Source organism: Apodemus sylvaticus, chromosome 3 (genome assembly GCF_947179515.1).
Source record: "Apodemus sylvaticus chromosome 3, mApoSyl1.1, whole genome shotgun sequence".
NCBI lineage: Eukaryota > Metazoa > Chordata > Mammalia > Rodentia > Muridae > Apodemus > Apodemus sylvaticus.
In genome coordinates this window covers 171,255,428-171,282,760 of record NC_067474.1, presented here as the reverse complement: position 1 = coordinate 171,282,760, position 27,333 = coordinate 171,255,428, and the positions used below count along the sequence as shown (strand labels likewise).

The 27,333-nt window shown below is 46.2% G+C and overlaps 3 protein-coding genes across 6 annotated transcripts; 2 read left to right on the top strand and 1 right to left on the bottom strand.

Annotated features, from left to right (window-relative positions):
- Nucleotides 1–61: 61 nt before the first annotated feature.
- Nucleotides 62–8,864, top strand: Pusl1 (pseudouridine synthase like 1). Of its 4 annotated transcripts, none has more exons than XM_052178407.1 (8): nt 62–546; nt 774–831; nt 968–1,155; nt 1,308–1,457; nt 1,538–1,708; nt 2,510–2,564; nt 2,633–2,795; nt 3,058–3,364. In XM_052178407.1, exons 1-8 carry the CDS (start codon nt 470–472, stop codon nt 3,069–3,071), a joined length of 876 nt encoding a protein of 291 aa, XP_052034367.1. In that variant the 5' UTR covers nt 62–469; the 3' UTR covers nt 3,072–3,364. The 4 variants fall into 4 exon arrangements, with proteins under 4 accessions (XP_052034367.1, XP_052034368.1, XP_052034370.1 ...); XM_052178408.1 differs by having other exon boundaries at nt 137–546; nt 2,633–2,726; nt 3,058–3,361; XM_052178409.1 differs by lacking the exon at nt 2,633–2,795 and having other exon boundaries at nt 143–546; nt 3,058–3,360.
- Ints11 (integrator complex subunit 11) lies at nt 3,371–21,819 on the bottom strand. The gene is made up of 17 exons (XM_052178396.1): nt 21,659–21,819; nt 19,189–19,286; nt 18,279–18,352; nt 15,704–15,932; nt 7,091–7,189; nt 6,980–7,014; nt 6,565–6,703; nt 6,108–6,172; nt 5,246–5,435; nt 5,028–5,111; nt 4,708–4,797; nt 4,468–4,630; nt 4,273–4,380; nt 4,126–4,187; nt 3,909–4,051; nt 3,710–3,839; nt 3,371–3,616 (listed from the first exon to the last, which is right to left on the bottom strand). The coding sequence occupies exons 1-17, from the start codon at nt 21,804–21,806 to the stop codon at nt 3,551–3,553; spliced, it is 1,923 nt and encodes a 640-aa protein (XP_052034356.1). The 5' UTR covers nt 21,807–21,819; the 3' UTR covers nt 3,371–3,550.
- Nucleotides 21,820–21,926: 107 nt separating this feature from the next.
- Cptp (ceramide-1-phosphate transfer protein) lies at nt 21,927–26,151 on the top strand. Its single transcript, XM_052178411.1, has 3 exons — nt 21,927–22,190; nt 23,919–24,143; nt 24,538–26,151. Exons 2-3 carry the CDS (start codon nt 24,022–24,024, stop codon nt 25,064–25,066), a joined length of 651 nt encoding a protein of 216 aa, XP_052034371.1. The 5' UTR covers nt 21,927–22,190; nt 23,919–24,021; the 3' UTR covers nt 25,067–26,151.
- The last annotated feature ends 1,182 nt before the right edge of the window (nt 26,152–27,333 follow it).

Below are 27,333 nucleotides of genomic sequence, written 5' to 3'. Positions count from 1 at the left end.
CTGTCACTGCCCACTGCCCTCAGCCACCAGGGTCAGGGAGCTGGGCCGGCCGCGGCAGTTGGGCTTCAGAGTGTTTTTGCTCGGCCGCGGAAAAGGGAAGGACACGGCTCTCCCACTTCAGGCAGCCTTGCCATGCTTAAACTCAGGAAGTTTACGGAAACTACATTTGGGAGCACTCGGCTGGAATGCTGCAGACAGGCACATTCCGGGACGGCGGAGGGGAGATCGGGAGTGAACGAATTAAGGACACTTGTGCGGAAGCAACCCGTCATCACACCCCTGTGAGGCAGAGGACAGTAAACACAGTCGCGTCCAGAAGACAGCACTTCGCATCCGCTCCCTAAGCTTGGTCCCGCCCCCGTTTCTCGATTCAGGCGGGGTGGGCCGAGTAAGTGCGCAGGCGCCGTCATAGCTGGGCAGGGTCGAGCGCCGGCCACGTGCAACTGCCCCGCCCGCCAGCCGCTGGATTATGGGTTCCTGCGGGTCGGTGGGCTCCGTGCGTGCGCGCTACCTTGTGTTCTTCCAGTACTTGGGCACTGACTTCAAGTACGTTTTCCCACTGTTATCTCCGCTTTCTCCACTCGGCCTCTCGTGAAGTCCGCTAGAAGGCCGGCCAGAAGGGGCACGATCTTGGGCGTTCGGTCTTGGGATGCGGAATTTTTGGAGCCTAGGAACACTGGCCTGGACGGAACGAACGCGCCTGGGGGCCGAGATCCCAGGCAGGACAGCTTCCACAGTCGCTACAGATAATTCCTTCCTGTTTCTCTCCGCAGTGGAGTTGCGGCCGTGAGGGGTAATCATCGCGCTGTTGGGGTACTGAACTTCCTGGAGGTGAGCTGTTATCTCTCGGCTAGACGATGACCGGTTTGGGGAGGAAGAAGCAGTCTGCAGCTCCAATCCCTACCCATACTCCTTGTACTGTTACACGGGCTTGGCCATCGCTGTGGCAGTCTGCCTGTTCCCGCAGGAGGCTGCCAAGCGGCTGAACTCGGTCGAGCCGGTCAGGTTCACTATCTCTAGCCGCACTGATGCCGGAGTGCATGCCCTGAGCAACGCGGCGCACCTGGACATCCAGCGCCGCCCAGGCCAGCCGCCTTTCTCCCCAGAGGTCGTGACCAAGGCCCTCAACACCCACCTGAAGCACCCGGCCATTCGGTGAGCCCGGGGATTTTGTATGTTTGGTTTTTGTCTTTTACTCTTGCACCCCACACCCCACACCCCACTGAGGTGGGAGGCTGAGATTTCCATAGTGCTACATAGACAGGTGGGCACTCATTCCTAGGATGAACCCCATCTGCTTTCCACAGTGTACTGAAGGCCTTCCGAGTGCCCAACGACTTCCACGCTCGCCACGCAGCCACCTCCAGAACCTACCTGTACCGTCTGGCCACAGGCTGCTCCTGGCCTAATCAACTGCCTGTGTTTGAACAAAATGTATGCTGGGCTCTTCAGAGAGAGTGAGTGAACTAAGAATGGGAACAAAATGGCTCACCATCCATCTGTATGGGCCGTCCTCAATGCTCATTTGGCTCTGCAGATACCTGGATATGGCGGCCATGCAGGAGGCTGCCCAGCATCTCCTCGGAACACATGATTTTAGTGCCTTCCAGTCTGCTGGCAGCCCAGTCACAAATGCTGTACGCACACTACGAAGAGTCTCTGTGTCTCCTGGTCCAGCCAGCCCATTTGTCCTTCCCGAGGAGAGCAGGTGAGAAGACTGGCTGTTCGCTATGCTGGACTAGAGGCCACAAGGGTTAAATTAGTTCTCATAATTCCCCAATAAAAGTGGGATGGTGCTAAACTGGTATACTGCATGTCCATTGGGCCTAGAGGCTGAAAGGTGCTGTCCACTTAGAAGGTGAACCAGAAACTTGTGTCTTCTTCCTGTTGGGTGGGGTCCCTTGCCCCAGGCTGGGGAGCATAGGGTAGAAAATGTGTCTTTCTGAGGACCTTGCCAGACCCATAGCTCTTTGTAGCAGATAGGTTCTGGAAGTCACTGAAAAGATTTCACTGGAGCTAGTAGTTCCAGTCCACTTTGACAGACTGCGTTAAGCTCTCTGCTTTAAGCATTGCCTAGTGGGCTTCCCACCAGGACCCAGCTGCTCACCTTGAGAACATCACATATGGGAAACAGCTCCAAAGAGTAAAGGGACTTTAGTGAGACCAGTCATAAGAACACATGGCCGAGGTTCCATCTTGATTAGTGGGCTGGCTATATCTTGCTTCAGTGCACACACTATAGCCCCAACACATGAAGGCCCAAAGCAACTGTGCAGACTAACCAATGCTGTTATATAATTGTTTCCTCTTATGGTATATATAGACTCCAGGAAGTCATGCAAAACTCCCTCACCCTCTGGAACTGGTGGTCAACTAGGCAAGAACACACTTTGGACGGATAAGCCTTTAAACCAGCATTTAAATCTTTGTCTTGTCTGAGGCCACATAGTGAGCTAGGTTGGCTGAGGCTGCCCTGTAGCTTCGATCTCAAAGCTGTCTGTGTTCCTAGGACGCTGCAGTTCTGGACCTTGGAGTTTGAAAGCCAGTCTTTCCTTTATCGACAGGTAGGCTACCTTAACCCTCCCAGGATGGGCTCAGGTAGACACCTGTAAACCTGAGCTCTCTGCTGCAGGTGCGGAGGATGACAGCTGTGCTAGTGGCTGTGGGGCTAGGAACTCTGACACCCACACAAGTGAAAGTGATTCTGGAGAGTCAAGATCCCTTGGGCAAGTATCAGGCTCGAGTTGCCCCAGCCCATGGCCTGTTCTTGAAGTCAGTGCTATATAACAACTTTGGTAAGAGGGGATGGGATCAGAAAGAGTCTTTCCCAAAGCTGGGGCTTCACTGAAGGGAGGGGACTTTTGGAAGCAGTCAACCCCCCCCCCCCACACACACACACACACTGTATTAGAGAAGAATCTAAGCACCTAGTGGGGAAGCCAATGACAGTGGGAGAAAGGACTTCAGTTAGGGATCAGTGATCCCATGGTGCATGGAGTAAGGGGTCCACTGGGTCAGATTTAAGAAGTTCTACTTTGACCTAGGATCTATCCTTAGGTCCCACATCTTGAACCCTATGGTGTCCACAGTGTGGAAACCAGCTGATGGTACACAGTGGAGATGAAGCCACACAACACTCAAGGCTATCAGCTTGTCCATCATTTACTGTGCTCAGCAGAGATTAATCTACAGCTATGCAGGGCTCTGGCAGTCCTGCCTACCTTCGAGCAGCTCCCACCTCCTCAGGCTTTCTACCCTGGACATCCCTTTGTCACTAAAGGGACCAGCATGTGGTACCAGGCTGTAAGAACCCAAGTTTTCTGGAAGCCCTGTTTTCTTGGGGCAAGGGAGTAGGAATAAAAGGCATAGAGAACAAAAAGGCCTGTTTATTACTTTAGCCAGTCTATGACTGATCTTATCCCTCGGACAGTCTGTGACCCAGTCATGGTGTTCATTTACTCAGGGCATCCGCTTCTCAAAGCAAAAGCACTGGTCCTCCTGCTGGGAAAACAGCAAGAGACTAGAGCAGTGGGTTACTGGTGGATAAGTGTCAGCTGGGAGCCTGGGGAAGGCCATTTTTGAGCAATGCTGTGAGAAAGCTTCCCAGCTCTTCATCCTAAAAGAAAGGGAACCATAGTTAAACACTAAAAACAACACCAAAGAAGTGAGGTCTCCAGGAATAATAGTGATTGAAGCAAATCGTCCTTACCTGATAAGTCCAGGAGACTAACAGCACCTTGGTACCAGGGTCCTCCGAGTGGGCAGCAGCCTGGATAAGAATGGACTCCACAGTCACAGAGCCATCAGGGAGATGCTGTACACAGTGGTCCTTGAGGGTGCTAAGGAGAGGCATAGTGAGACCCCTGCCTCACCCTGCCTGCAGGGGGTGGGACAAGGCTGGGGCGCACCTCTTGAGATGGCTGTACACACGCAGGGCTGTTTCTTGTTCTTTGCGTGTGTCCTGCAGGTGCACACGACAAGTGAAGCGCAGCTGGTGCTCAGCCAGGCCCAACTCCTTGAGGGCTTGCTCTGAGGATACCAGCCGGAAATTCTGTAGGACAAAGGCAAACAAGTCAAGGAAAGTAATGAACACAATATCCACCCCGCCACTGTTTATACACTTACACTGTCTTTCATAATTAGTGTGCCATGTAAAAGCCTAGGTTTTTTGGCTTCAGGTAACAGTCCTGTGAGGAATGGAATAATGCAGTCAACATAAGCCACCAGTTACCTGCCTCCCTTGACCCATGCCCCAGTCTGCCCTTCATATACCCTGCACCATCTCTCGCTTCAGCAGTCCCAGGGAGATGCCCACAGGGATGCTAGGGCTTGTGGGCAGCGTCACTGTCTCACCATTGGCGGGCATGTAGCAGCTGACCCCTGAGGAAAGTAGTACAGAGTCTCAGTCTAGGCAGTCAGCCTTGTCTGCACCACCCCACCAGTCTTCCCTGCCCTCCAGCTGCCTACGGAATTCCTGTTCAATCTTCTGCCTCAGGAACTCCATCTTCTTGGCTTCGCCATGCACCAATAGCACACTCTCCGGCTCTGCTTGTCCTACCAGTTGCATTATGCCCTTGGCATCAGCATGGGCACTGAATGACATGTATTCCACTTGCATCTTTACCTCCAGCTGTAGTATCACAAGATGTAAGCAGAGTTAGCAAGAGCCTGGAAGGCCTGCTGAACCCAGAACAGGGAGGTACTCACCATCTGACGCCCCTCCATTTCCAGTTTACGTTGCCCACTAAGGATCTTGTGACCCACAGTGCCTTGCACACAGTAACCAGGCATGATGACCTGCAAGCAGAGGTAAGGTTCAACTGCTTGGCTAGACACTGCCTCCTGGAACAACCCCTGACATGAATTCCCAGGGATAGCCAACCACTGTGGCAGCTGCTCAGTCTGGGCTGCTGGTGACATCATAGGGTCAGGATACAAAGTTTAAGGGCCAGTTGTTCTGTACTCCAGTTCCCTAAAGCTATAAGGAGCCCCCTTAGTCACCTTGGGAATTGGTCCCAAACCCTCACCATGTTCTTCTCATTTCCTGCCCATTTTCGGAAGATCTGCAGGGATTGGCCAGCATGCAGCATCCCAGGTGTGGCAAACACAACCTGCAGGGTTGACAAGGGTCAGAAGAGTAGACCTTACCTAGGGCTGCAATAAGCACTAAACCTTTGACCAGCAGTCTTTCCCAGAGCTCCACTGGGAGGCCAGATGTGGAGAAATTGCATTGCCAGGGCCTTACCATGGGACCTGGGTTGTCAGCAAATGTCCGGTCAAAGGCTTTGATGTGCTTGAACTCAAACATGTTCCTCTGGACAAACGTCTTCCGGATCTTCTGGTTGGTCCAAGTGATGAAGAGCTTGTAGTAGTGGTTGGCTTTCTCTGTCAGGCCCGTAGAGAAGTAGATGGGCACCTTCAGGTTCATGCGCTCCCTGTGTGTCCACCAACCCAGTCAGTATATGGAGGCCAGAGTTAGCCTGCAACATGTGTCCCTATGTCCTCTACTGCACAGCTTAGTAGCTATGGCCAAGGCTGAGTCCAATGCACCTTGAACTGAACCCTGTGATGTCTCTACCCTGATGACCACCAGGCCAGACCTTTTATTTTAGCTTGTGACCTATGAAACATGGGAGTGTCTGGGCAGTGGTGGCACACAACTTTAATCCCAGCACTTGGGAGGCAGACAGAGGCAGGCAGATTTCTGAGTTGAGGCCAGCCTGGTCTACAGAGTGAGTTCCAGGACAGCCAGGGCTACACAGAGAAACCCTGTCTCAAAAAACCAAAAACAAACAAGCAAAAAAAACAAACAAGGGAGTGATAGGGGTCCCCAGAGTTCATGTGGGAAGGCTCATTGTTCATGTGGTGAACCACATGTTGGCCAATACAGCCAACAGATGATGGCTCAAGTGTGATGTCCCAGCAGATGCACAGCTCCACCCAAGACAGCAGAACCAGTGGTACTGTATCCTATCATAGAGCACCCAGTAGTGCCTTGACTTCTTAACAGTTCCACTGTGCCTGGTAGTATGAGAGACTTACTCTCCTACATGGAGTCTGTTCCATCCTTTTCTGCCTACCTGTGGAATTTTCCTGTTTGCACCTACCAGAAGGTCTCCAGCAGGATGCAGAGTTCTTGTGCTCGGCCCAGCGCAAACACAGGGATCAGCACCTGAGGGCAGGTGAAGCTGGTTCAGGTAGGAGCTACTGGCCATACTACTGTTCCCTGAACACTTCAGATAGCAAGAGACTCATTGCACCCTTGCTAACAAGTTAAATGATGACCCACTGCAAAGGAATAGCCAGACATCTATGAACCACAGATATGGGTTTAGTACCCCAGCTACACTTAGAGACAGCAGGAACTGTAGAAGGTTCTTGAACAGCCCTTTATTGGATATGAGCATGGGGGAACGGAAGATTCTCTGAAATCTATCTCTTAGTGCCAAACAATAACCCAACACCCAAAGACCCTGACCAAAGGTACAACAGCAAAGCCTGCTAGGAGGCCTATAGAGTGTAGCCAAAGTGGGCACACATCCAAAGCCAGCCTACAGTCAATACCTTTCCGCCACGCTCCACAGTTTCATGAACTTTCTTTAGGAAATCTCGCTCTCTGCAGCGTTTGGAATCTCGGATGGTTGTGGCATATGTGGACTCTGTGATGAGCAAGTTGGGGCGACACTTGTCAATCCATGCAGCCCTAGGACAGAGGTAGGAATGGGGATGATGGATTGCTCATGACTACAGAATTGGAAATGGCAAAATAAACTCTAGCCCCTGGCATAAGCTCCTCTATATGGCCTGTCAAACGTCATAGCAGCATACCAGGAAGAGACAACAGGGAAGATGAGCCTGTAGCCCAGACTTCCAAAAGTATTTCCACACTACATGGGAGTACTTTGGTGCTTGCCATGATGCCTCTTAGAACTACCAAGTCCCAGGAAGCATCCACAGGGTAAGACACAGTCCTACTTACCCCAAATGCCGGTCTGGGGTCATGTTATAATCACCCTGGCAAAGAAAACTGCAATAAGGAAGTTGTCTTTCTACCCCCAGCAATTCACTCAAGCCAAATACTTCCACTGACCGTGTAGACCACAGATTCTGAGCCCACTTTAATCTGGAACATGGCTGCCCCCAGAACATGGCCTGCATAGTATGCCTTGATTTCCAGTTCATCATCCACCTGCAGAAGAAAGAATACTTTTAGGCATGTAGGGCAGGAAGACAGCAGGAAGTAGGTGATTACCTTAACCCTGTCCAGTCAATTCCTGTTTCTCAGAAAAAGTCTAGGGCTTAAGAGCTGTAGCATAGTAAAAACAAAACTGGGTTAAATATCTAAGGACCTGGAAGCCAGACTTCTAGACTAGACTAAGAGTACAAATAAACCCCAAACACTACAAAAAAAGATTCTAAAACTAGGAACTACAGGAACCCAAATTAAGAATTCAATAGATGAAGCTAGGCATGGTTGTACAAGCCTGTATCCCAGCACTCTGGAAGCTAGGCAGGAGGATCACTATGAGTTCAAGCCCAGCCTGAGGTACATAGTGAAGTCCTACCTCAAAAAAGGAAAAAAAAAAAGGGGGGGGGGGACAAAAAAAGAACTGAGTAGAATTGAGCATAGTGAATGGTGAATAAGTCTATAGAAGGAATGCAGGACTAAAATGTTGAAGCACACTGCACGTGGTAATATTTAACTGTTACTTTAGTTCTTGAGTTATTGGAAGGGGCTGAGGCAGGATGATAGAGCATTTGAGGCCAGCCTGGGCTCTGTGCAATAAGGCCTTGTCTGCCTCAAGCCAAAAAAAAAAAAGTTTTTTAAATAAAACTTCTCATAAAAGTATGAAATATAACACAAAATGGATGATGGAAGGCCTACAGTGAAAAGATCTAATGTTGTATTCAGAGCCCCAGGAACATAGGCATCTCATGAAAAGTGACCGTGGAAGAGCTTCAAGGAAGACAAGTTACAAGAAGCAAAGGAAAGGGGCTATGTTGTAGACATGTTCTTTGGAATTGGGAATTGCCTCCAAATTGAAACATCTACCCCCAGAAGGATAGGGAGGCCCAAAGCCTTGGGTGGTAAATAGGAGGTAAATGAAAGAGCACTTTCTGGAAGAACACAAGCCTGGAAGATTCTTGAGAGTCCCCATCAACAGTATAAAAGGGAATTGTTGCTGGGGTTAGCGACCAGTCAAATAGTGGGAAGAAATCAGAGGTGAGAAATGATCTGACTGTAGAGTGTTGAGAACCAGACAGATGCAAGGCCTTATCAGAGGTCCTGATGAGAGGAACAGAAGGGACTAGTTCTGTGTCTTTGTACAGGGACAGACTGGGTAAGGCCCAGTCTGGGGCTGGGATATGAGGCCTCAAAGAAGCTAGTTTCAGTTGGGAACTTGGTTTTTTCCTCTTGAAGAGACAATGCACCTACATTGCTGTGTGTTCAGTCTATAATGCTTTTGTGTTCTTTGTGCAAGAGTGCTTGGTTAGCTTCCTGCTGACTTCCTCCAATTGTATGATAACTTCTGCTAACTCTATCCTGGAAATAGTATAAGATGCTGTACTTCTGAATAAGCTTGCTTGGCATAAAACAGCTTATGAAAGACCTCCAGAGCCCAAACTTCCCTAGCTCCTTATTTTCTGATTTCCTGATACTCTCTCCTAGAACCTTGTCACTGAAGAATGGCCTGCTGTTCCAGATTGGTGGAGCTGCCTCCAAGGAAGTTTCACATATGTTCTAATGATGTTGCTTTTTTTGAGTTATCCCTATTCCTTGCAAGTAACCCCTCACCCATACCCTGTTTTAGTAACCACAATAAAAAAAAATTCTCATTGGGTTAATAAACTGTACATTTGTGCATTGTTGTTTTATTGTGGCCTATTTTCTAGGGTATGTAGATGTAGTAGGAATTCTAATAGAATCATAATATTTAGGGTAAACTTCAGAATGAAGTTATTTTCTACAAGTACTCAGACCTTAAAGAACTCTCCATGGAAAAGTCACTTTTTTTTGAAGGAGCCTCACAGACTTTGTATGGCTTTGGTCACAAGACCATCCTGGCACAGCTGAAGCACCTTGCATTACTCAATACTGCAAACGGTACACAACAAGGACTAAGGTTGCAGGGTGTGAGGTTTTCCTTCAGGAGCTTTGGTATGAGAACCTTGTTTTACCACCCCCCCCCCAAAGACTTTGTTTAACAATCAATATATATGCTTTTGTGTGGTGGTTTGAATATTTAGGCCAGAGGATGGATCTCCCTGTGGCCAGCAAGTCCTAAATTCATCCTTAAGTGGCCCTCTTTGATCATGCAGAGCAACTCAGAACACCAAAAGATAGACGTGTGTTTGTATTTCTCCAGGAATGTCTCCCAGAGCGTGTAAGATTCCTGCACACTGAAACACGTAGTCTTCCAGACTGGTCTTTGCTACTTTGTGGGTTCTTTTTCCCACCTTTTATCTTCCTGGTTTCGCCTCCTAACACTAGATAGGAGAGAAAGGAGAGTCGGACAGAAGGAGAGGAGGAGGGAAGGAGGGGATCTAATTTCTTTCTTCTTCTTTCTTCTTTGAGCACAATTACTAACAAACCACAACCAACCCTGCCTCTGAACCTCTTGAACTTCTGCTAAATTCCCAGAATTACAAACGTCACACAATCTCAGAAACTATCTGCAGCTGGCAAAAACATGCCTCTGGTAGAGCGTGAGGCCAATCATAGCCAGCTGCTGCAGACAGTCTAAAGCAGCCCCAGATCACCACACCTGGAATTAAAACAAAAACATTTTTATAATATTTCTGTTTTTTTTTTAAAAAAAATTCCAGGATTCTCACTACATATCCCTCACTTTGTTTTAAGCCATTAATTGTGCTGTGTATAGAGGGAAATTATAAACAGAAACACCTGAAATAAGCACTTTTGGGCCAGTGGCCAAGGTTTTCAGGAGACCTCTCTGCTCAGTTCTAATCTTTATCAGTTTTGACCGTATCCACAGATTTTCATTTCCTGTGGAAATATAAACAAACCCACATGCCCAATACAAAATTTTCACTAGCTTCCATTCTGATGTCAACACATCCTTATAGTATATAGCATGATTTAATTCCAGTTTTTTCTATAACCCAGTGTTTCTCAGCTGCTGTTTTTCCTTTCTCATTAACATGCAGAATATTTACGGTTACCAGAGCACTATTTAGTCTATCCTGAAGGACTTTATTCTTCCTTTCTGTTTTATAAGCATTTAAGGTATGATTAGATTGTTCTACAAGTGCTTTAGAGTATAAAGCCGATTACAGGTATATCATACAATCCTACAGGACAAGCACTTGTACGATTGTGTGATATACCTGTAATGGGCTTTATACTCTAATACACACAAAGAACTGCTTCATTTTACTGGAGACATATGTGCGGACATTGTCAGTTTTAATTTGTACAGTTATCTCCATAACTGCCATTACTTCCAGTAAATGTGTAATTACAGAAGCAGCCTTTCCAAAACTCAAAGTAGTTGCCCATTGAAACCCTGAATATGTATCAATGGTATAGTGTATAAAGTTTAGTTTGTCCAATTCTGCAAAATGAGACACATCCATCTGCCAGATTTAATTTCTTTTAGCATCCCTAGGGTTACTTCCTGCACATAATGGAATTTGGTTATCCAAAGAACAAATAAGACATTTTCTTATAATTTCCTTGGCTTGTTTCTATGTGATTTTTTTTCTTTAAACCTTTTACTGTTAACTGTTGGGGTACACTGTGTGAAAGTGCGTCTCTGTATATTCAGTTGTTAATTATTCAGTTATTACTGGCAGAGAGATAAATACCAGCAGGATCAGATATTGTTATCTCTATGGCCCATCACCTGTCTCATATTGTGTAAATAACTGTTCCTTCCTCACCTGCATAAAGCAATCTAGAATTGTATCTGCCTGGCTTTAATAAGGAGCTGACAGCCAATAGCTGGGCAGGAAGTGAAAGGCGGAACTTTAAGACAGAAGGGCTGTGGGAGAAACACTAAAACACAGATTTGCCGGAAAACTTGGAGGTAGATAGATGGACCAGAGTGGAGCAGAGAGGTACACCTGGCCACATGGTGGGACATAGGCCAGGATTTGTAGGAAAAGAGGAGTCACTCACAAAGCCTAAGCTTTAAAATAGGGCTCTGTGTCATTATTTATATTGCTGGAGGGGTCTGAGAAAGTTCCATTATTGTTGACATGGTATTTTTCATAAAATTTTGAAGCATCTAACATATTTCCTATTAATAATTGGTCAACTGCTTCATTTCCTTGTGCCTTTGGACCTGGAGAGCCTATACAAAACCAAATATGGGTAATATATACTGGATAGCTTCTATTTCTGCAGCTATATAAATAACAAACTTAGCTGGGCGTGGTGGTGCACGCCTTTAATCCCAGCACTTGGGAGGCAGAGGCAGATGGATTTCTGAGTTCGAGGCCAGCCTGGTCTACAGAGTGAGTTCCAGGACAGCCAGGGCTACACAGAGAAACCCTGTCTCAAAAAACAAAAACAAAAAAAAAGCAAAAATAAGTAAACTTAATTCTGAATTATCTGGAATCAATTCAGCAGTTTCTATATGCAGAACTCTCTCTGCATACTGAGAGTCAGTAATTATAATAAGAGAATCAGAAAAATCTAATAGTGTAAGAACTGAATACAGCTCTGATTTTTTAAGTGACGTATATGGGCTTTGAATTACTTTGCTCATTCTGACTGACTTACAGCCTGCCATTCCTTCCATATTTATTTGGATCAGCAAAGAATGTAGGTGCTTCAGGAATTGGCATTCCTTTTACAATATGTGGGAGAATTGAATTAGTTCTTTCTATAAACTGAAGGCTCTTTTAGAATATTTGCCATTAATTTTTTCTAAATAGTTGCTATGAGCTCTTTGCTAAGCTTCAATGATCACCCATAATGACATAATCTCAACATTAGTAAAAGGTACTATGATTTCTGCCAGTTAGGTTCCTGATAATTGATATAGTCTTACTCTACCATTTATGATTTAATCAGAAACTTTTTTCTATATAAAACTTTAATATTTTATTTTGTTTATATACTAAGAAAATCCATTCCATAATACTACCTTTCCTTTGGATAATGATCCCAGTAGGAGAATAAGTTGAAGGCAAAATAATCAAAAATATAATCATGTTTGGGATGTATGCAATCCACATATGTACCTTACAATCTTTGTTCTACTAGACTTAACTCTCTCTGCTTCAGCTGTTAACCATCTTGATCTACTAAGTTCAAATCTCCTTGTAACATTTGAAACAAATTACTTAACTAGAGTAGTTAATCCGATGGTAGACCACGGCCAATTAACATCTTCCATTTTTGGAAATCATTAAGAGTTTACAAATAATTTCTTCTGATCTATACCTTTTATTATTGAATTTTTGTTTACTTATTTTATAACCCAAACAGAATCTCCTCTTTGTAATTTTTCGGGAGCAGTTTATAATACACACACACACACACACACACACACACACACACACACACACGGCAAAATTCTTTGTTTCTTTAAATTTATTTTCTCTAAAGAATCTGTCAGAATTAGCCACTAAAATATCATCCACATAATGATAAATAATGGATTGAGGAAATTGCCTACAAATTACTTCTAATTGTTGGCACAAAATATTGTCAAAAAATTGGACTGTTTAACATTCCCAATGGAAAAACTTTGCACTGGTATCTTTTTACAGGTTGAACATTATTATAAGTAGGCATTATGCCGGGGGTGGGGGTGGGGGGTGGGGGGATGGGGGTGGAGGGGTGGGGGGGTGGGGGGTGGTGCACACCAGTAATCCCAGCACTCTGGGAGGCAGAAGCAGGCAGATTTCTGAGTTTGAGGCCAGTCTGGTCTACAGAGTGAGTTCCAGGACAGCCAGGGCTATTCAGAGAAACCCTTTCAGAAAAACAAACAAACAAACAAAAAACAATAAATAAATAAATAAATAAGTAAATAAATCCCAGCTAGCCAGCCTTCCAAAAGTAAAATTCCCTGATCCTTAGCACTGTGCAGCTAGCTTACCTCCAGGATGGCTTGGTTCTCATAAGGTAGGTCAGCAGTAGGGACCTAGGCATACAAATTCAACATACATGCACAAAGAAATAATAATAAAGAGCCTGGCAGGGTGGTATATGCCTTTAATCACTGCACTCAGGAGTGGGAGGCAGGAAGATCACGATGAGCTCAAAGTCAGCCTGCTCCACACAGTCAGTTCTATGCTAGCCAGGCTGCATAAATGAGACCCTGTCTCAAAAATAAATAAACCAGGGAAGCTGTAAATTTTAAGATGTTCTAAGATTTTTGTGTTGTCCTGGAAAAAAAAGGTTCCAAGTAATTTTAATTGTAAGAGTATAAAGAGTATTTAGTCACTAGAAAGAGAAAGGAATTTTAAAAAACAATGAAAATAAAAGGCAAGACAAATAATAAAAACATATACAAATCCAGTGATCTTGGTTAACCAGGTTAAGTTCAAAACAAACAAAATAAAGCCATATACTTCCTAAAAGACCCACATTTCAAAATACTATGTGTGTCTGGGCAGGGCAGCACATGCCTTTAATCTCAGCAATCAGGAGGCAGAAAGCAGATATATGAGTGTGAGGCCAGCCTCGTCTACAAAGCTAGTTCCAGAACACCCAGGGCTGTTACATAGACAAACCCATTACCAAAAAAGACCCAAGCAAACAAAGGTATGTGTGGGCTGAAGAGATGGCTTAGCAGTGAAGAGCACTTACTGCTCTTCCAGAGGATCAAGGTTCAGTTCCCACCACCCTACCACAGCTCAAAAATGTCTGTAACTCCACTTTGAAAGGATTCAACACTCTTTCACATATATACATTCAGGCCCACACACATATGCTTAAATAATTTTTTTTGAGACAGGATCGCCACTATGTAAATGCCTCAGGCCATCCAAGTGCTAGGATTAATGGCATATGCCACCATGTCCAACAATAAAATATATCTTAAAAAAAAAAGTTACCATGTGGGCTGAGAGTACGTGACTATGACAGCTCATGTTTAAGTAAGACACCTGTATCACATTTCCTCCTCCCAAGGCTCAGAGAACATTGAAGAAGATTAAGGCATAAGAGCCACAGATGGGGAAGAGCACTGTGAAATGTGTTTCTGGAGATGTCATGCTTGCTGCACTCATGAACTCATAGTAATAGTTATCATGTGTACAGGATGTGGACCTGACAACCAAAATTACAACTTGGGTTAGGGAGAGGCTCACAAGACCCTACTATGAGCCAAGGATCTATTGGCAAATAATAGTTGGGGGAAAGAGGGTCAATTTTCTTTGAGGGTTTGGCCACTAGTAAATTACCATGTTCTAGTTAATGGCTCCAACTCCATGGACATATTCCAATTAATTGGACTCAATGGGGATTTTAACATAAAATTGGAATTGGAATGTGTTTGGGAGGGTTTGGGGGAATGTATAATCAAACACGTTGTAAACATGTATGTAATTCTATAATAATAACAGTAATAATAATAATAATAATATATGCACACAAACATACACATAGGTAATTAAGGTCAACTTAAAATATAAAAGTAATAGTATCAGGTAAAAAGGTTTGAAATATTTAAAAAAAAAGACACACCCTTGCTAGGCAGTGGTGGCGCACGCCTGTAATCCCAGTACTCTGGCAAGCAGATTTCTGAGTTTGAGGCCAGCCTGGTCTACAAAGTTGAGTTCCAGGATAGCCAGGGCTATACAGAGAAACCCTGTCTGGGGGACACGGACGGACACACACACACACACACACACACACACAGAGTTAAAATTTTGTGGTTGGAGAGAGGGTGCAGTGGCTAAGAGTACTCATTGCTCTTCCAAAGGTCTTGAGTTCAATTCCCAGCACTCACATGGCAGGTTACAACTGTCTTCTGGTGTGTAGATATATACATGCCGACAAAGTACCCATATACATAAAATACATAAATAAATCTTTTTTAAAAATTTAAAAATTAGCCAGGCAGTGCACACCTTTAATCCCAGCACTCGGGACACAGAGGCAGGTGATCTATGTGAGTTCAAGGCCAGACTATAGAGAGGGTTCCAAGACAGCCAGGGCTACACTGTGAATCTGTCTCAAAATCAAACAAAACAGTTAAAAACTAAAAGTGTGGGTGGCAGTAGTAACATATAAAGCAAAACAAAGAGTCTAATGGGAAACAGACATAATTTTGGGGAAACTTTGTTAAATTTAAGCAGTCACTTGGATATTTAAAATCCTTCATTCCTCTCTTGACCTATATATTATCACAGCCTTGTACTAGGTACTCACCTAGACTGGTCCACCCTGTTGTCTGGTCTCTGCCTCCTTACCAAACAATAGACCATGATGCCCAACAAGTTGCATATACCTCAGATCTCTCCCTTGGGAGGGAAGAAGGCAGCTTGGATTATGGAATACTGCTTGGGCAGAGCCAGTTGGAAAACAGTCTTGATTACATAGGTATGTGCACAAACATACAGACACACCACATATATTCTCCAAAGCTAAATGCCAAATGTGACTGGACACTATTGTTTCTTGGTGACTCCACAGTGCTAGACATAAGAGTGAGATGAGATGCCTGAAACCAAGACCCCAGGGACTTCCAGACTATGTACAGAGTGGGGCAGGGGTCCTGACCTGAACCGTCTGGTGCAAGTGAACAGCCACCACCTTCTTCATACAGTCTTTGATCATCTGAGAAGTGAAGAAATTGGCCTCGCCCTTCTTGTCCACTGCGATCTTGCGGTAGTCTTCCAACAGGATGGGGCAGATGGCCTGGGTAGGATGGGTCATATAGATGGGCCCATCGTAGCCCACCATTTCACTGAAGTAGGGGAGTGCCCCACAATGGTCCAGGTGGAAGTGGCTGGGGGAATGTGACACTAGTCAGCCTGGGACCACCCTCTTCCAGCCACCCCACTCAGCCCTGTGCTCATGGTCCACTCATTTACCGAGGCCTAATGAGGATCACTATCATAGGTACTAAAGAATCAAAAGTGAACAACAAAACACAAAAGCTACAGTCTTCCCGAATGAACAGCCTGGATGCCCAGCAATATGCAATTAATAATTAAATCTGAATTAGAATAGACAACAGTGGCACAAACATGTAATTTAAACACTTGGGAGGTAGAGACAAGAGGATTAGGAGTTTAAGCTAGCCTGTACTACATGAGACTATCTACAAAAAAAAGAAAAAGGAAAACAGGGAGTAAGAGAGAGGGCTCAGAGGTTTAGAGCACTCATTCTCTTTGGTAGAGAGTCCTGTTTCAGTTCATGAGTTCAGTTCCCATCACCTACATGATGATCTATGGGGATCCAAAGCCTTGGGCCTCCATGGCACATATACACAAGTACACATAAATTTTAAAATAAAAATGGGCTAGAGAGATGGCTCAGAAGTTAGGGACACTGACTGCTCTTCCAGAGGACCTCTGCTCAACTGCCAGTACCCACATGACCCCTCACAATTATATTACCCTTGCTCCAAAGAGATCTGATGCCCTCTCTTCTGGCCTCTGGGGACACTGAATGCAAGTGGTGCACAGAAATACATGCAGCAAAACACCCATACACACAAAATTAAATAAATCTCAAAAATAAAAATAAGATTTTTTTTTAAAAAGAGCTAGAGATATGACTTAGTAGTTAAGAGCATCTGCTCTTGTTAAGACCTGCTGCTCGGGGCTGGAGAGATGGCTCAGTGGGTAAGAGCACTGACTGCTTTTCCGAAGGTCCCGAGTTCAATTCCCAGCAACCACATGGTGGCTCACAACCATCTGTAATGGGATCTGGTGCCCTCTTCTGGTGTGTCTGAAGATTGCTACAGTGTACTCATATAAATTAAATAAATCTTTAAAAAAAAAAAAAAGACCTGCTGCTCTTATAATGGGCACTGATTCACTTCCCCATATTTCCAGTTCCACAGGATCCAGCACCTACTTCTGGCCTCCACTAGCACCAGGCATGCGTGTTTGTAGAACATTATATACATGCAGGCAAAACACTCATACACATAAATTATAAATATTTTTTAAAAATCCTCAACAGCCAGGCATAATGAAGCAGGTCTTTAATCCCAGCATTTGGGAGGTAGAAGCAAGATAGATCTCTGTGAATTCGAGGCCAGCCTGGTCTACAGAGTGAGTTCCAAGACAGGACAAACAAGGCTATACAAAGAAATCCTGGTTCAGAGGGAAAACAAAAAAAAAACAAAACCACAAACCACAAAGGGAATGATGACTAAAGAGGAATAGCCCTGAGGTTGTCTATGGCCTCCTACAAAAATACAATCACACACCATCTGAGTCAGATCTGAATCAGACAGTGACAAGTTGGTGAGGAAATCTAAGGCAGGCCAGTGAAAACCATACCAGGAAAAGAACTATCAGGTAGTCAGGAAGTCTTTTTTAGTAGAGTTAAGAGAGAGCTGAGACAGCTCAGGCAAGGCCTGGGAAAATACCCTAAGCAGAAAGAATGGGGACAGTGAAACCACAGCAGGCAGGGAGTGGGAGATGCATGTCCAGAAGGAACCAAAATTCCAGAGCTGAAGAGAAATGCTACAGTTAGCGTGGGTGTCAGCAGGGACTACGGAAGGGTTTGGGCAGCCTGTCTGGATAGGACATAAGAATGAGAGCCAAAGAGAAAAGAAAGAGTCTCCCTTCACTAGTAAAATGGGAAGGAACTGATGAGGGTGCAGTCATGATTGTGCTAGTGGGAAAGAATCTCAGGGAGTCATCTTGGCTGGAATGGACCCACATTTGGAACACCTTGGTACTAGAAAACTTGGTCAGGTCTCTACTTCATGGGGCACCTGTTAGGCTTTGATTCACGACACTTGAGAGCATAGTCAATATTTATAATCATCTTCCTGGATGGAAGTGGATAATGACTATCCTTAAGGGTGACCCACAATGTAGCTTAGGTAGCAAACATGGCCTTTGGCCTTTATAACAGGGTACAAAGAAGGACCACCAAGGGTTAGGGTTCTCTGGAGAGATGGCTCAATGGTTAAGAGCACTGACTGCTCTTCCAAAGGTCCTGAGTTCAAGTCCCAGCAACTACATGGTGGCTCACAACCATCTGTAATGAAATCTGATGCCCTCTTCTGGTGTATCTGAAGACAGCTACAGTGTACTTAGATAAAAGAATAAATAAATCTTCAAAAAAAAAAAAAAAAAAAAAAAGGAAGGACCACCAAAAACAAACCTACCTGATGATTACACAGTCCAGAAAGTCAGTCAGACGGCCACTCTGGGTGATGTAGGAAAAGTCAGGAAAGCGCCTCTGATGAAGAGACAAGAGAAAAGTTGGAATGCTTCAGGGTACCCAGGGTCTTCTGAAAACAAGTATGTACCCCAGGGAGTAACCCCAGTAAAGGATCAGAGAACCCCTACATTGGTGGGTGTCACCTAGGCCACTGCCTGTTTATAACCTTGGGGAAAGGTCAACTTACTAGCTGACCTCACAAACTATCTGAGCAAGTCCCTAAGCTGAAAGGGTCCAACCATGACCAGTCTCAAAAATCCTTAAGAGAGCCGGGCATTGGTAGTGCATGCCTTTAATACCAGCTTGGGAGGCAGAGGTAGTCAGATTTCTGAGTTTGAGGCAGCCTGGTCCCCAGAGTGAATTCCAGGACAGCTGGAGCTACACAGAGAAACCCTGTCTCAAAAAAATCAAAAGGGGGTGGGGGGGGGAAGGATTCCTTAAGAAGCCTATTTCAGCCGGGCGGTGGTGGCGCACGCCTGTAATCCCAGCACTCTGGGAGGCAGATGCAGGCAGATTTCTGAGTTTGAGGCCAGCCTGGTCTACAGAGTAAGCTCCACGACAGCCAGGGCTATACAGAGAAACCCTGTCTCAAAAAAACCAAATCCAAAAAAAAACCAAAAAAAACAAACAAAAACAAAAACAAAAACAAGAAGCCTATTTCAGCTGGACCCTAAATTTGAAGCACTGTGTTCAGGGCCACCCGTCCCCATGCTGCATGGGTATAGCTCCTACTACCCACTTGCCCCATTGATCCCCCAAGGCCCCAGGATTCACATTACTAGATAGAAAGAACATGACTAGAAAGTAAGTTGTGGCCCTTGCTGCCCTCTGGACCACCCACTGACAGTACTCACGTCATCATTGTAACCCATGTGCATCCCACAGTCCAACATGACATTCTTCCCCGAAATGGAGACCAAGATGCAGCTGCGGCCTACATCCTGGCCAGCCCCTACTCAAAGAGAAGGGCAAGTAAGAGACAAGGCCATGGCTCCTCCCTCTTTTCCCCAAGTTTCCTTCCCTCACTACTGCAAGGGCTGACCTACACTGAACCACTTACTACCTTAACATGCAGGTTAGGCACTATGGTGAGACAAGGTGCCATGCTAGGGGCACCTGCCCTCTCTCACATGCTTTCCTGCACATCTCAAATGTGTAACAAATTGCTAGCAAAGTATTAAACCACTGGCTGTGGTTCCCAACACTGAACAGAAACAAGCCAGTGCTCCGTAAACATCACTGCTGTCCCAAGTCCTTACTCAAATTACCCCTGACCCTCTATGGGGCTGCAAACCAATGAGGCTTTCATCCCTGGAATTTCTTCCTGACGAGGCTGAGGCCTGGATCCTGAGTTCTAGCATTGAGTGGTGCCATATCCATCTGGCCTGAGGCCAACCATAAATAAACATGACTGACTGCAAAACTTTGGTCAATGGGCAGCACAGGTCCCATATCACTGAACCCCTAGCTCAGCCTCAGTGGGAGTTTCTCCCATGCTCCGGATGACTAAGCAGCCATCCCAGCTGTTCAGCCCAAGATACTGACCACATAGGACACAGCTATCTCCCCCATTTAGCTATTTGTTATCTCTCCTGGGATTTTGATCCATAAGGAGAGAGAGATGGTCCAAGCCTCAACAGCAGTCCGAAAACAACAAACAGCCTTGTTGCCATCTTAGATCCTATGCTTTCCACCTGCCAACAGCAGGCATCAACCACTAACATCAGCACCACAAACATCATGGTGACCAGCCATGGCCCAGTCTGCTTTTCTTATGCAGCCAAGCACAGTGAGATTGAGAAGTCGTCGATCTCAGATTCTTCTGCAGGCCTGCTGCTGTCATCTCAAGATGTGTGCTCCCTGAGAGAAAGCTTTTAGCATCCTTCCCCATAGTACTTTTAGCCCTGAAGCTGTGCTAGGCCCTGCTGCCCTTAAAGCATTTATAGAAGGGGTGGCTGCACCTTTACAAGGGTTACCAGACATCACAGGAACCCATCATCACATGACTACCAAGAACGGTGCCAAAGTATGCATTTTTAAATTACAAAGCCCAGTTCTTGGGCACTAGGAAATGTTCTTCCCAAAGAGACTTACAATTCTAGGAAAAAAGGACGGGAAAAAAATATCAAAAAAAGTAAAGAATTCTACATAGAGCAGAATTATACTGTAGGGGGACGAAGCAATCACTGAGTACATTACGTAGAGATTAAATAACTGTGCCAAAAATTGCAGAACTGTGGCAGAAAACGGAATATTCCCAGTAGGGGTAGGGGGCGTTGGGGAGCCAGGTCAATGAATATGCTTGATCTTGTAAGCTAATTAGTATTTAGACAGGATGGTGGAGGTAGTCCATATGAGAAGTTGCTTCTGCTAAGGCCCTGTGATGCAGTGAGTTGAGAAGACTCTCAGTTCTAGCCCAAGATGACCTAGAGACCCAGATCACATGAAGGTGCTTTAAACACCCTATACACATGCAGGAAGTAAAACCCAGAGTCATTTGGGAGGTTCTAAAACCCCAGATTTCAAACGGTTGTGTTCTCCTTCACAACCATACTATGCTATTGGGGCTTTTAGAGGTCTAGATTTATGTTTTCTACGATGAACAAATATACTTTTAAAAAAATTCCGGATAAACCAAACACAAAGACTGATCTGAAGGGTGATAACAAGCAATTTGAACATGAGAAGCGCTGAGAGGAAGGGTGGGCGGAAGTGAGAAAGAAGGGGTCTTGGAAAGAGGGATCTTAGCTGGGCGGTGGTGGCGCACGCCTGTAATCCCAGCACTCTGGGAGGCAGATGCTGGCGGATTTCTGAGTTCGAGGCCAGCCTGGTCTACAGAGTGAGTTCCAGGACTGCCAGGGCTAGAGAAACCCTGTCTCGAAAACACCAAATCCAAAAAACCAAAAAACCAAAAAAAAAAAAAAAAAAAAAAAGAGAGAGAGAGAGAGAGAGAGAGAGAGAGAGAGATCTTGATACAGACGTCCAAATACAGGACGGAAAAGTCACCAGGGCGAACTCTGTGCTGGATTCAAGACCACTGACAGGAGGCACCTGCCCAAGTCTCATTTCACGTCACAACCACCTCAGCAAGCCGAGGTACAGAAGCCGGGCCTCCATAACTCATATGGAACTCTAGGACCAGGAATCAAACCTAAATCTAATCTTAGACCCCGGTGCCAGACAGAGAAAAGGAAGCACTCGCTCCGAAATGTTCTACTCCGGCTTCCGCTCCTTGGGACGACCAGCTGGTAAACGGCTGTGGAGATGCAGGGACCGGCCCTACCGGCCGGCCGGCCGAGGAAGATGCTTAGGACTCGGACTCACCCAAGGGAGTGACCCTAATCTCAGGCATCGTCAGGGAGGTAGTCTCGAACCACGTTTCCACAGCTCGCGTGCACCTCCCGCAGGAGAGCCTCAGACGTCGCGCGCGATTAGATCTGACGCACAGCCACCGCGACTCCCACACCCACATACACACTGCGCGCAGGCGCAACCGCCAAGACGCCCCCTTCCTGTCCTCGCGCCGGAAACGCAGGCCGATATATCGAGTTCTAATTGGATGACCAGCAACCAATTGGGATGGCGTGGCAGCGAAGGGCGGGGCAGAGGCTGGGCTTTGGGTTGCAGCTCAAGGTTTCTGCTCAACCGCAGGCTCTGAGCTTGGGGAAAGCATGGGGATGGGGGCCCTTACCTGACGTGAAGCAGACAGCAGAGCCGCGTCTCTGTAGACCACCGGAGCGGACGGGAAATGAATCTGTAGCTTTGATCCACCCTCCCCATCGCTGGCCTCTGCTGTACCCTTTGCCCTCCGCGGGAGTAGAGACCACCACTCCCCCATCACCGGAACCCGTCTCAGGTGAGATTTGCAGACTTCTCTGCACCACCCTACCTCACTGCTACGCCTAGGTGTATGTGCTGTGTGCCAGCTTGTGGGCCTTTGGCCGGCTGTCCATCCTGTTTAGCTTGATCTTCTGAGGGAGGCTTAGACGGGCTCTGCATCACCTTCCGGGAGGTGGTGAGCTGCCCTCCCTTCCTGTTCTTTCCGGTTTTCCGCGGACAGTTCTAAGAGGCTACTTGGCTTCTGGCTCAGGCTCTGGGCAGGAAGGCCTGGTCACAGGATTGCTAGGTGGCTAAAAATGAACTGAGGAGGGTGCAGTATAGAAACTATTTACCCACGGGACAGCAAACAGGACCTGAGAGAAGGGTGTATCGCAAGATTCTGGGCGTTGCCAACTTTCTGAGGCCCAGGCAGGGCTGTCCCTGACACCTAAACACAAGGTAAGCCCATCCCCTAAGTCTGGATGGCCCCTAAGTCACCACTTCATGGACCGGGGAGACATGAAGACCACATTCCCAGAGCTGGAGGACTGAGACATTGGGCTGTGTGAAGGAAAGAAAAACTTGCACACTGGATGGGGGTGTGTTTTTGAAGCCCTGCTGGTATAGAGGTTAAGGCAAGAATTCACATGAATCTCCAAGACTGGTAGTAAGTGTTGGACATAAATGTAATGCAACCACATCCCACAGGGTTGGTTCTGGACACCGAGGCAAGGCTGTTAAGATAGCAGGAAAGGTAGGGGCTGGGTGCTTAGAGTTATCCATTCAATATGTGAGCACAAAAGGAACGTGGTGACACAAGCTTGTAGTTCTGTCTACTCAGGAAGCAGGAAGATTGAAAGTAAAAGGCCTAGTTTGACATGGTGGCACACACCTTTAATCCCAGCACTTGGGAGACAGAAGCAGGCCGATCTGGGTTCAAGACCAGCTCACAGAGTGAGCTCCAGGACAGAGAAATCTTGTCTTGAAAAACCAAAATATAAAAGAAAGTTAAAGACCTGCCTAGGTTATTACCTGTCCAGCATACAAGAGACCCTTAGACTCAGTACCCACAACTGTAAATAAGTAAGTAAATAAATAAATATAAGTAAGTGTGGGGACTAGGTTTGTGGAGTGACTGTAAAAATACCTACAGAATACAGAGCCCAGCCTTACCTTACCCTAAGGCCTTTCTCCTAGACCACTTCCAGCATGTTCTCTGGAGCTAGTGGGAGGACTTGTAGCAATGCTTTGTTATGTGGTATGACCTTCGGCCCATTTTTTTTTTTTTTGGCCCATGGTTTTTTGGGGACACATACTTTTTCAACAACAGGAGTATCCATTTGTCTGTCTAGCAGATACCAACCCACAGCCTCTGCTTTAAGAGTCCCTGTTTTTGTTTTAGTACAACTTCCCATTAGAATGCTGGCCTAATACAGTGAGGTCCAGGTGTGGTGAGGATCCAGGACTATGCCTACCTTTTAAAAAAAAAATCCCCTAATGCATGAAACAGATGCTCTAGGAAGAGAAAAAACAAAAATGCAAGAAACAGCAGCAGATGCCATCAGTGCAGTCTTGGGTCTCAGGTCAGGAACACATTACTAGCCTGAAGGGCAAGGAACAGCTATGTCAGGGTCTGTGGGTACAGGATTCAAGGGCACAGAAGGGTCAAACTGGCTTGTGGTTCCTGGTAAAGGCCCTCAGGTAAAGGGATAGAACTTACCATGATTCTCAGAAGACAGTTTTAGCACTGCACTGTTTCTTTCAGATGTTCTGCCCAATCTCTTCCTGAGAAAATGAACCACAGAATGAGCTAATCCACCATGACAAGTACAAGTTCTGTGTGAAACTATTTCAGCTTGTGTTGGAAGATGGATGCCTCAGAGAGAGATTTCAATCTTAAAGTTGTCCTGATCAGCTTCAAACAGTGTCTCACTGATGAGGGAGAGGTGCTGCTGGACCATTATATTGACAGCTGGAAGGGGCTTGTCAGGTGCGTATATTGAGGCTGCTGAAGGTAGTGGCTTTGCCAGCCAGAGTTTACATGGGACATCTGCATCCCACATAGCATAGGAGGATGGGGCCAGGCAGTGGTGGTGCACTCCTGTAATCCCAGCACTCTGGGAGGCAGAGGCAGGCGGATTTCTGAGTTCGAGGCCAGCCTGGTCTACAGAGTGAGTTCTAGGACAGCCAGGGCTACACAGAGAAACCCTGTCTTGAGGGAGGGGGGGAAGGAGGATGGAACCAGCTAGCAGACTGTTTCCATCCAGCTTCCCTGCCCTTGCCACTGGACAGACAAAGTGCTCTGAAGGTTCAAGGTATCTTCCCTGTACTACATAATTGCTGCCAATATGGGTAGAACCTCAAATTTATGCTTCCTTTCACAGGTTTCTGAACAGCCTAGGGGCTGTCTTCTCATTCATTTCCAAGGATGTGGTCTCAAAGCTGCAGATAATGGAGCGTCTGAGAAGCAGCCCACAGTCTGAACACTACACCAGCTTGCAGTCCATGGTAGCCTACGAGGTGAGCAACAAGCTGGTGGACATAGATCACCGCTCCCGTCCCCGACACCCTAACTCAGGCTGCCGGACTGTGCTGCGCCTGCATCGTGCTCTGCACTGGCTGCAGCTGTTCCTGGAAGGCCTGCGCACTAGCTCTGAGGATGATCGTACCTCCACACTCTGCAGTGATGCCTACAATACCACACTAGCTGCCTATCACTCCTGGATAGTACGGCAAGCTGTCACTGTAGCCTTCTGTGCCTTGCCCTCACGCAAGGTCTTCCTTGAGGCCATGAATGTAGGGTCCTCTGAGCAAGCAGTGGAGATGCTGGGAGAGGCCCTGCCCTTCATTGAACATGTGTATGACATCTCCCAGAAGCTCTATGCTGAGCATTCCCTGCTAGATCTGCCCTAGTAGTGGTAACCATACTGTGTGGACTTCCCCTGCTCATAACTGGGTTTGGGCAGCCTGGGATGACTCCCACAGCAGTGCTTTCTGGATACTACGGTCACCCCTGAAAAGCTGAGCTTGTTGAGAGCCATGGTCTGTGAAAAGGAAGGTGTTGAGCAGCTGAACCAGGAAAGGTGGGTGCTGGTCATCCTTTTGGTCCAGGATGAGACAGGTGACTCCACTTTAGTTATGTGTTCAGTCAGGCTTGATTGAAGTGCAGGTGGCAAATGGAGAAGATGGGGCCTGGGGGTGGTCATGTATCTGCAACAACCCAAGGTTGCTCTACCTCTTGTATAGAGTCTGAAATGGCATAAGGACACAAGACCCTGGAGCTGTCTTCCCCACAGCCAACATGCCTAGCCAGTGTATATCCTCCTGTGCCCATCTTGAGCCTCTGACATGGCACTGGTGCCAGGCAAACAGCCCTGAGCCAACATGTTTGGGGCCCTTCATATTCCAAAAAGCTGTCCTTGGATAAGATGAAATTCCTCTGGCAGTGGCATGAATATTGTAGGTTCTCTCCTTGCCCTTCACCTGCTTCCTTGTTATTCTCTCTGCATACCAAACAGGCCCTCATCTCCATGGAAATGGAAACTGTATGAAACCGATAGCTGAGGCTTTTCTAGGAAAGCCTGCCCTGGTCAGTACAACCTGTTTCACAGCTTCTGTAATATAGTTTCATCAGCCTTCTGAAGGTGGCCTCTTAGAGCACATGCACCCCCAAGATTCTAAGAATTCAATACTAACTGGCCAAACCATACCTCTCTCTAGACAGCCCTGCTGTTCCTGTTGCCATGGCACCCAGGTGACGTAGGACATGACTCGTGGAAGGAGGCTAGGCCCCTTTTTCTTACAGATGTCCATACCCAGCATGGCTGATGCCCAGTGTATAAGACCCTAAGCTTTCCCACTGGGTCTGAATGTTAAACCCTAGGACAATGTCCTCAGCATAGCTGATGTGTATAAAAGCAAACTTTGGGGCATATCTCTTTCCTTAAGAACTGTGATATATGTAATATTTCCAACATAAATAAATTATACCTACATGATTGGGTATAGCATTCTGGAATGGGTCACAGGTGTGTCAGGTGCCTGATTATGTGGGGGAAGAACATAGAAATATATAGGTGGAGAGGGAGCTAACCCTGGGGATAAGGCTGAAGCATGTGTCTCCAATCCTGAAGGCTCAAGGGGCAATGTGAGTTCAGCCAGCAGCCAGGACTGAATGAGTTACCTTGTATCTGTCCTTGATGTATCTTAATCACACATACATTATGAGATCTACGTTACCTCCATTTTGCAGGTGAGAAAAGAAACACCTCAATCACCTACCTTAAAGGGCTAAGTGGGAAAATAGGTCTGAAGATACCCAGGCACTGTGTGACAAAGATGGAGGAAAACTAGAACTGCTTTCTTCATGGCAACAACCTAGAGGGATACATTGTGAATGGTATCTTCTTAGTACTCCACTGGATACACCTCATCTGCTTGGGCTGTACATTGTCTGGCCATGCTTATACCCAGCTAAGAACCAAAGGCCACATAGTGCTAGCCAAGACTGAGACAGGCCAGAAAGTAAGAATACAATAGCTGATATATGTGCCACACACAGATTAGTGTGGACATGTGTGTTAATTATGTGAACATGTTTTGTGGACATCCTCAAAAAGCAGCAAGGAAATACAAAGGTCATTTCCATAACACCTGCTAGACACCATAACATTGAGATTATGGGGATGCCTATTCCAAGAGTTAATAGCTTCCCCTATGTTTGGGTGCCAAAAGCCTTTTGTGTTAGCAGTAGCTCCCTCACACCCAGATTAAGAGGGGGATGGCTTAGCTAGAGTTACTGTGACGAAGCTATGACCAAAGCAACTTGGGAGTAAAAGGGTGTATTTGGCTTATACTTCATTTCACTTCATCAAAGAAAGTCAGGACAGGAACTCAAACAGGGTAGGAACTTGGTGGCAGGAACTGATGTAGAGGTAATACAGGGGTGCTGCTTAGTGGCTTGCTTAGTCTGCTTCCTTTAATAGAAAGCAAGCCCACTAGCCCATGAATGGCACCACAACAGGACTGGGACCTCCCCCATCAATCACTAAGAAAATACCCTACAGCCAGATCTTATGGAGGCATTTTCTCAATTGAGGTTCACTCCTTTCAGATAACTCTAGATTATATCAAGTTGACATAAACCAGGGAAGAAGCTAAGAAGGAACTGTCAACTGCAT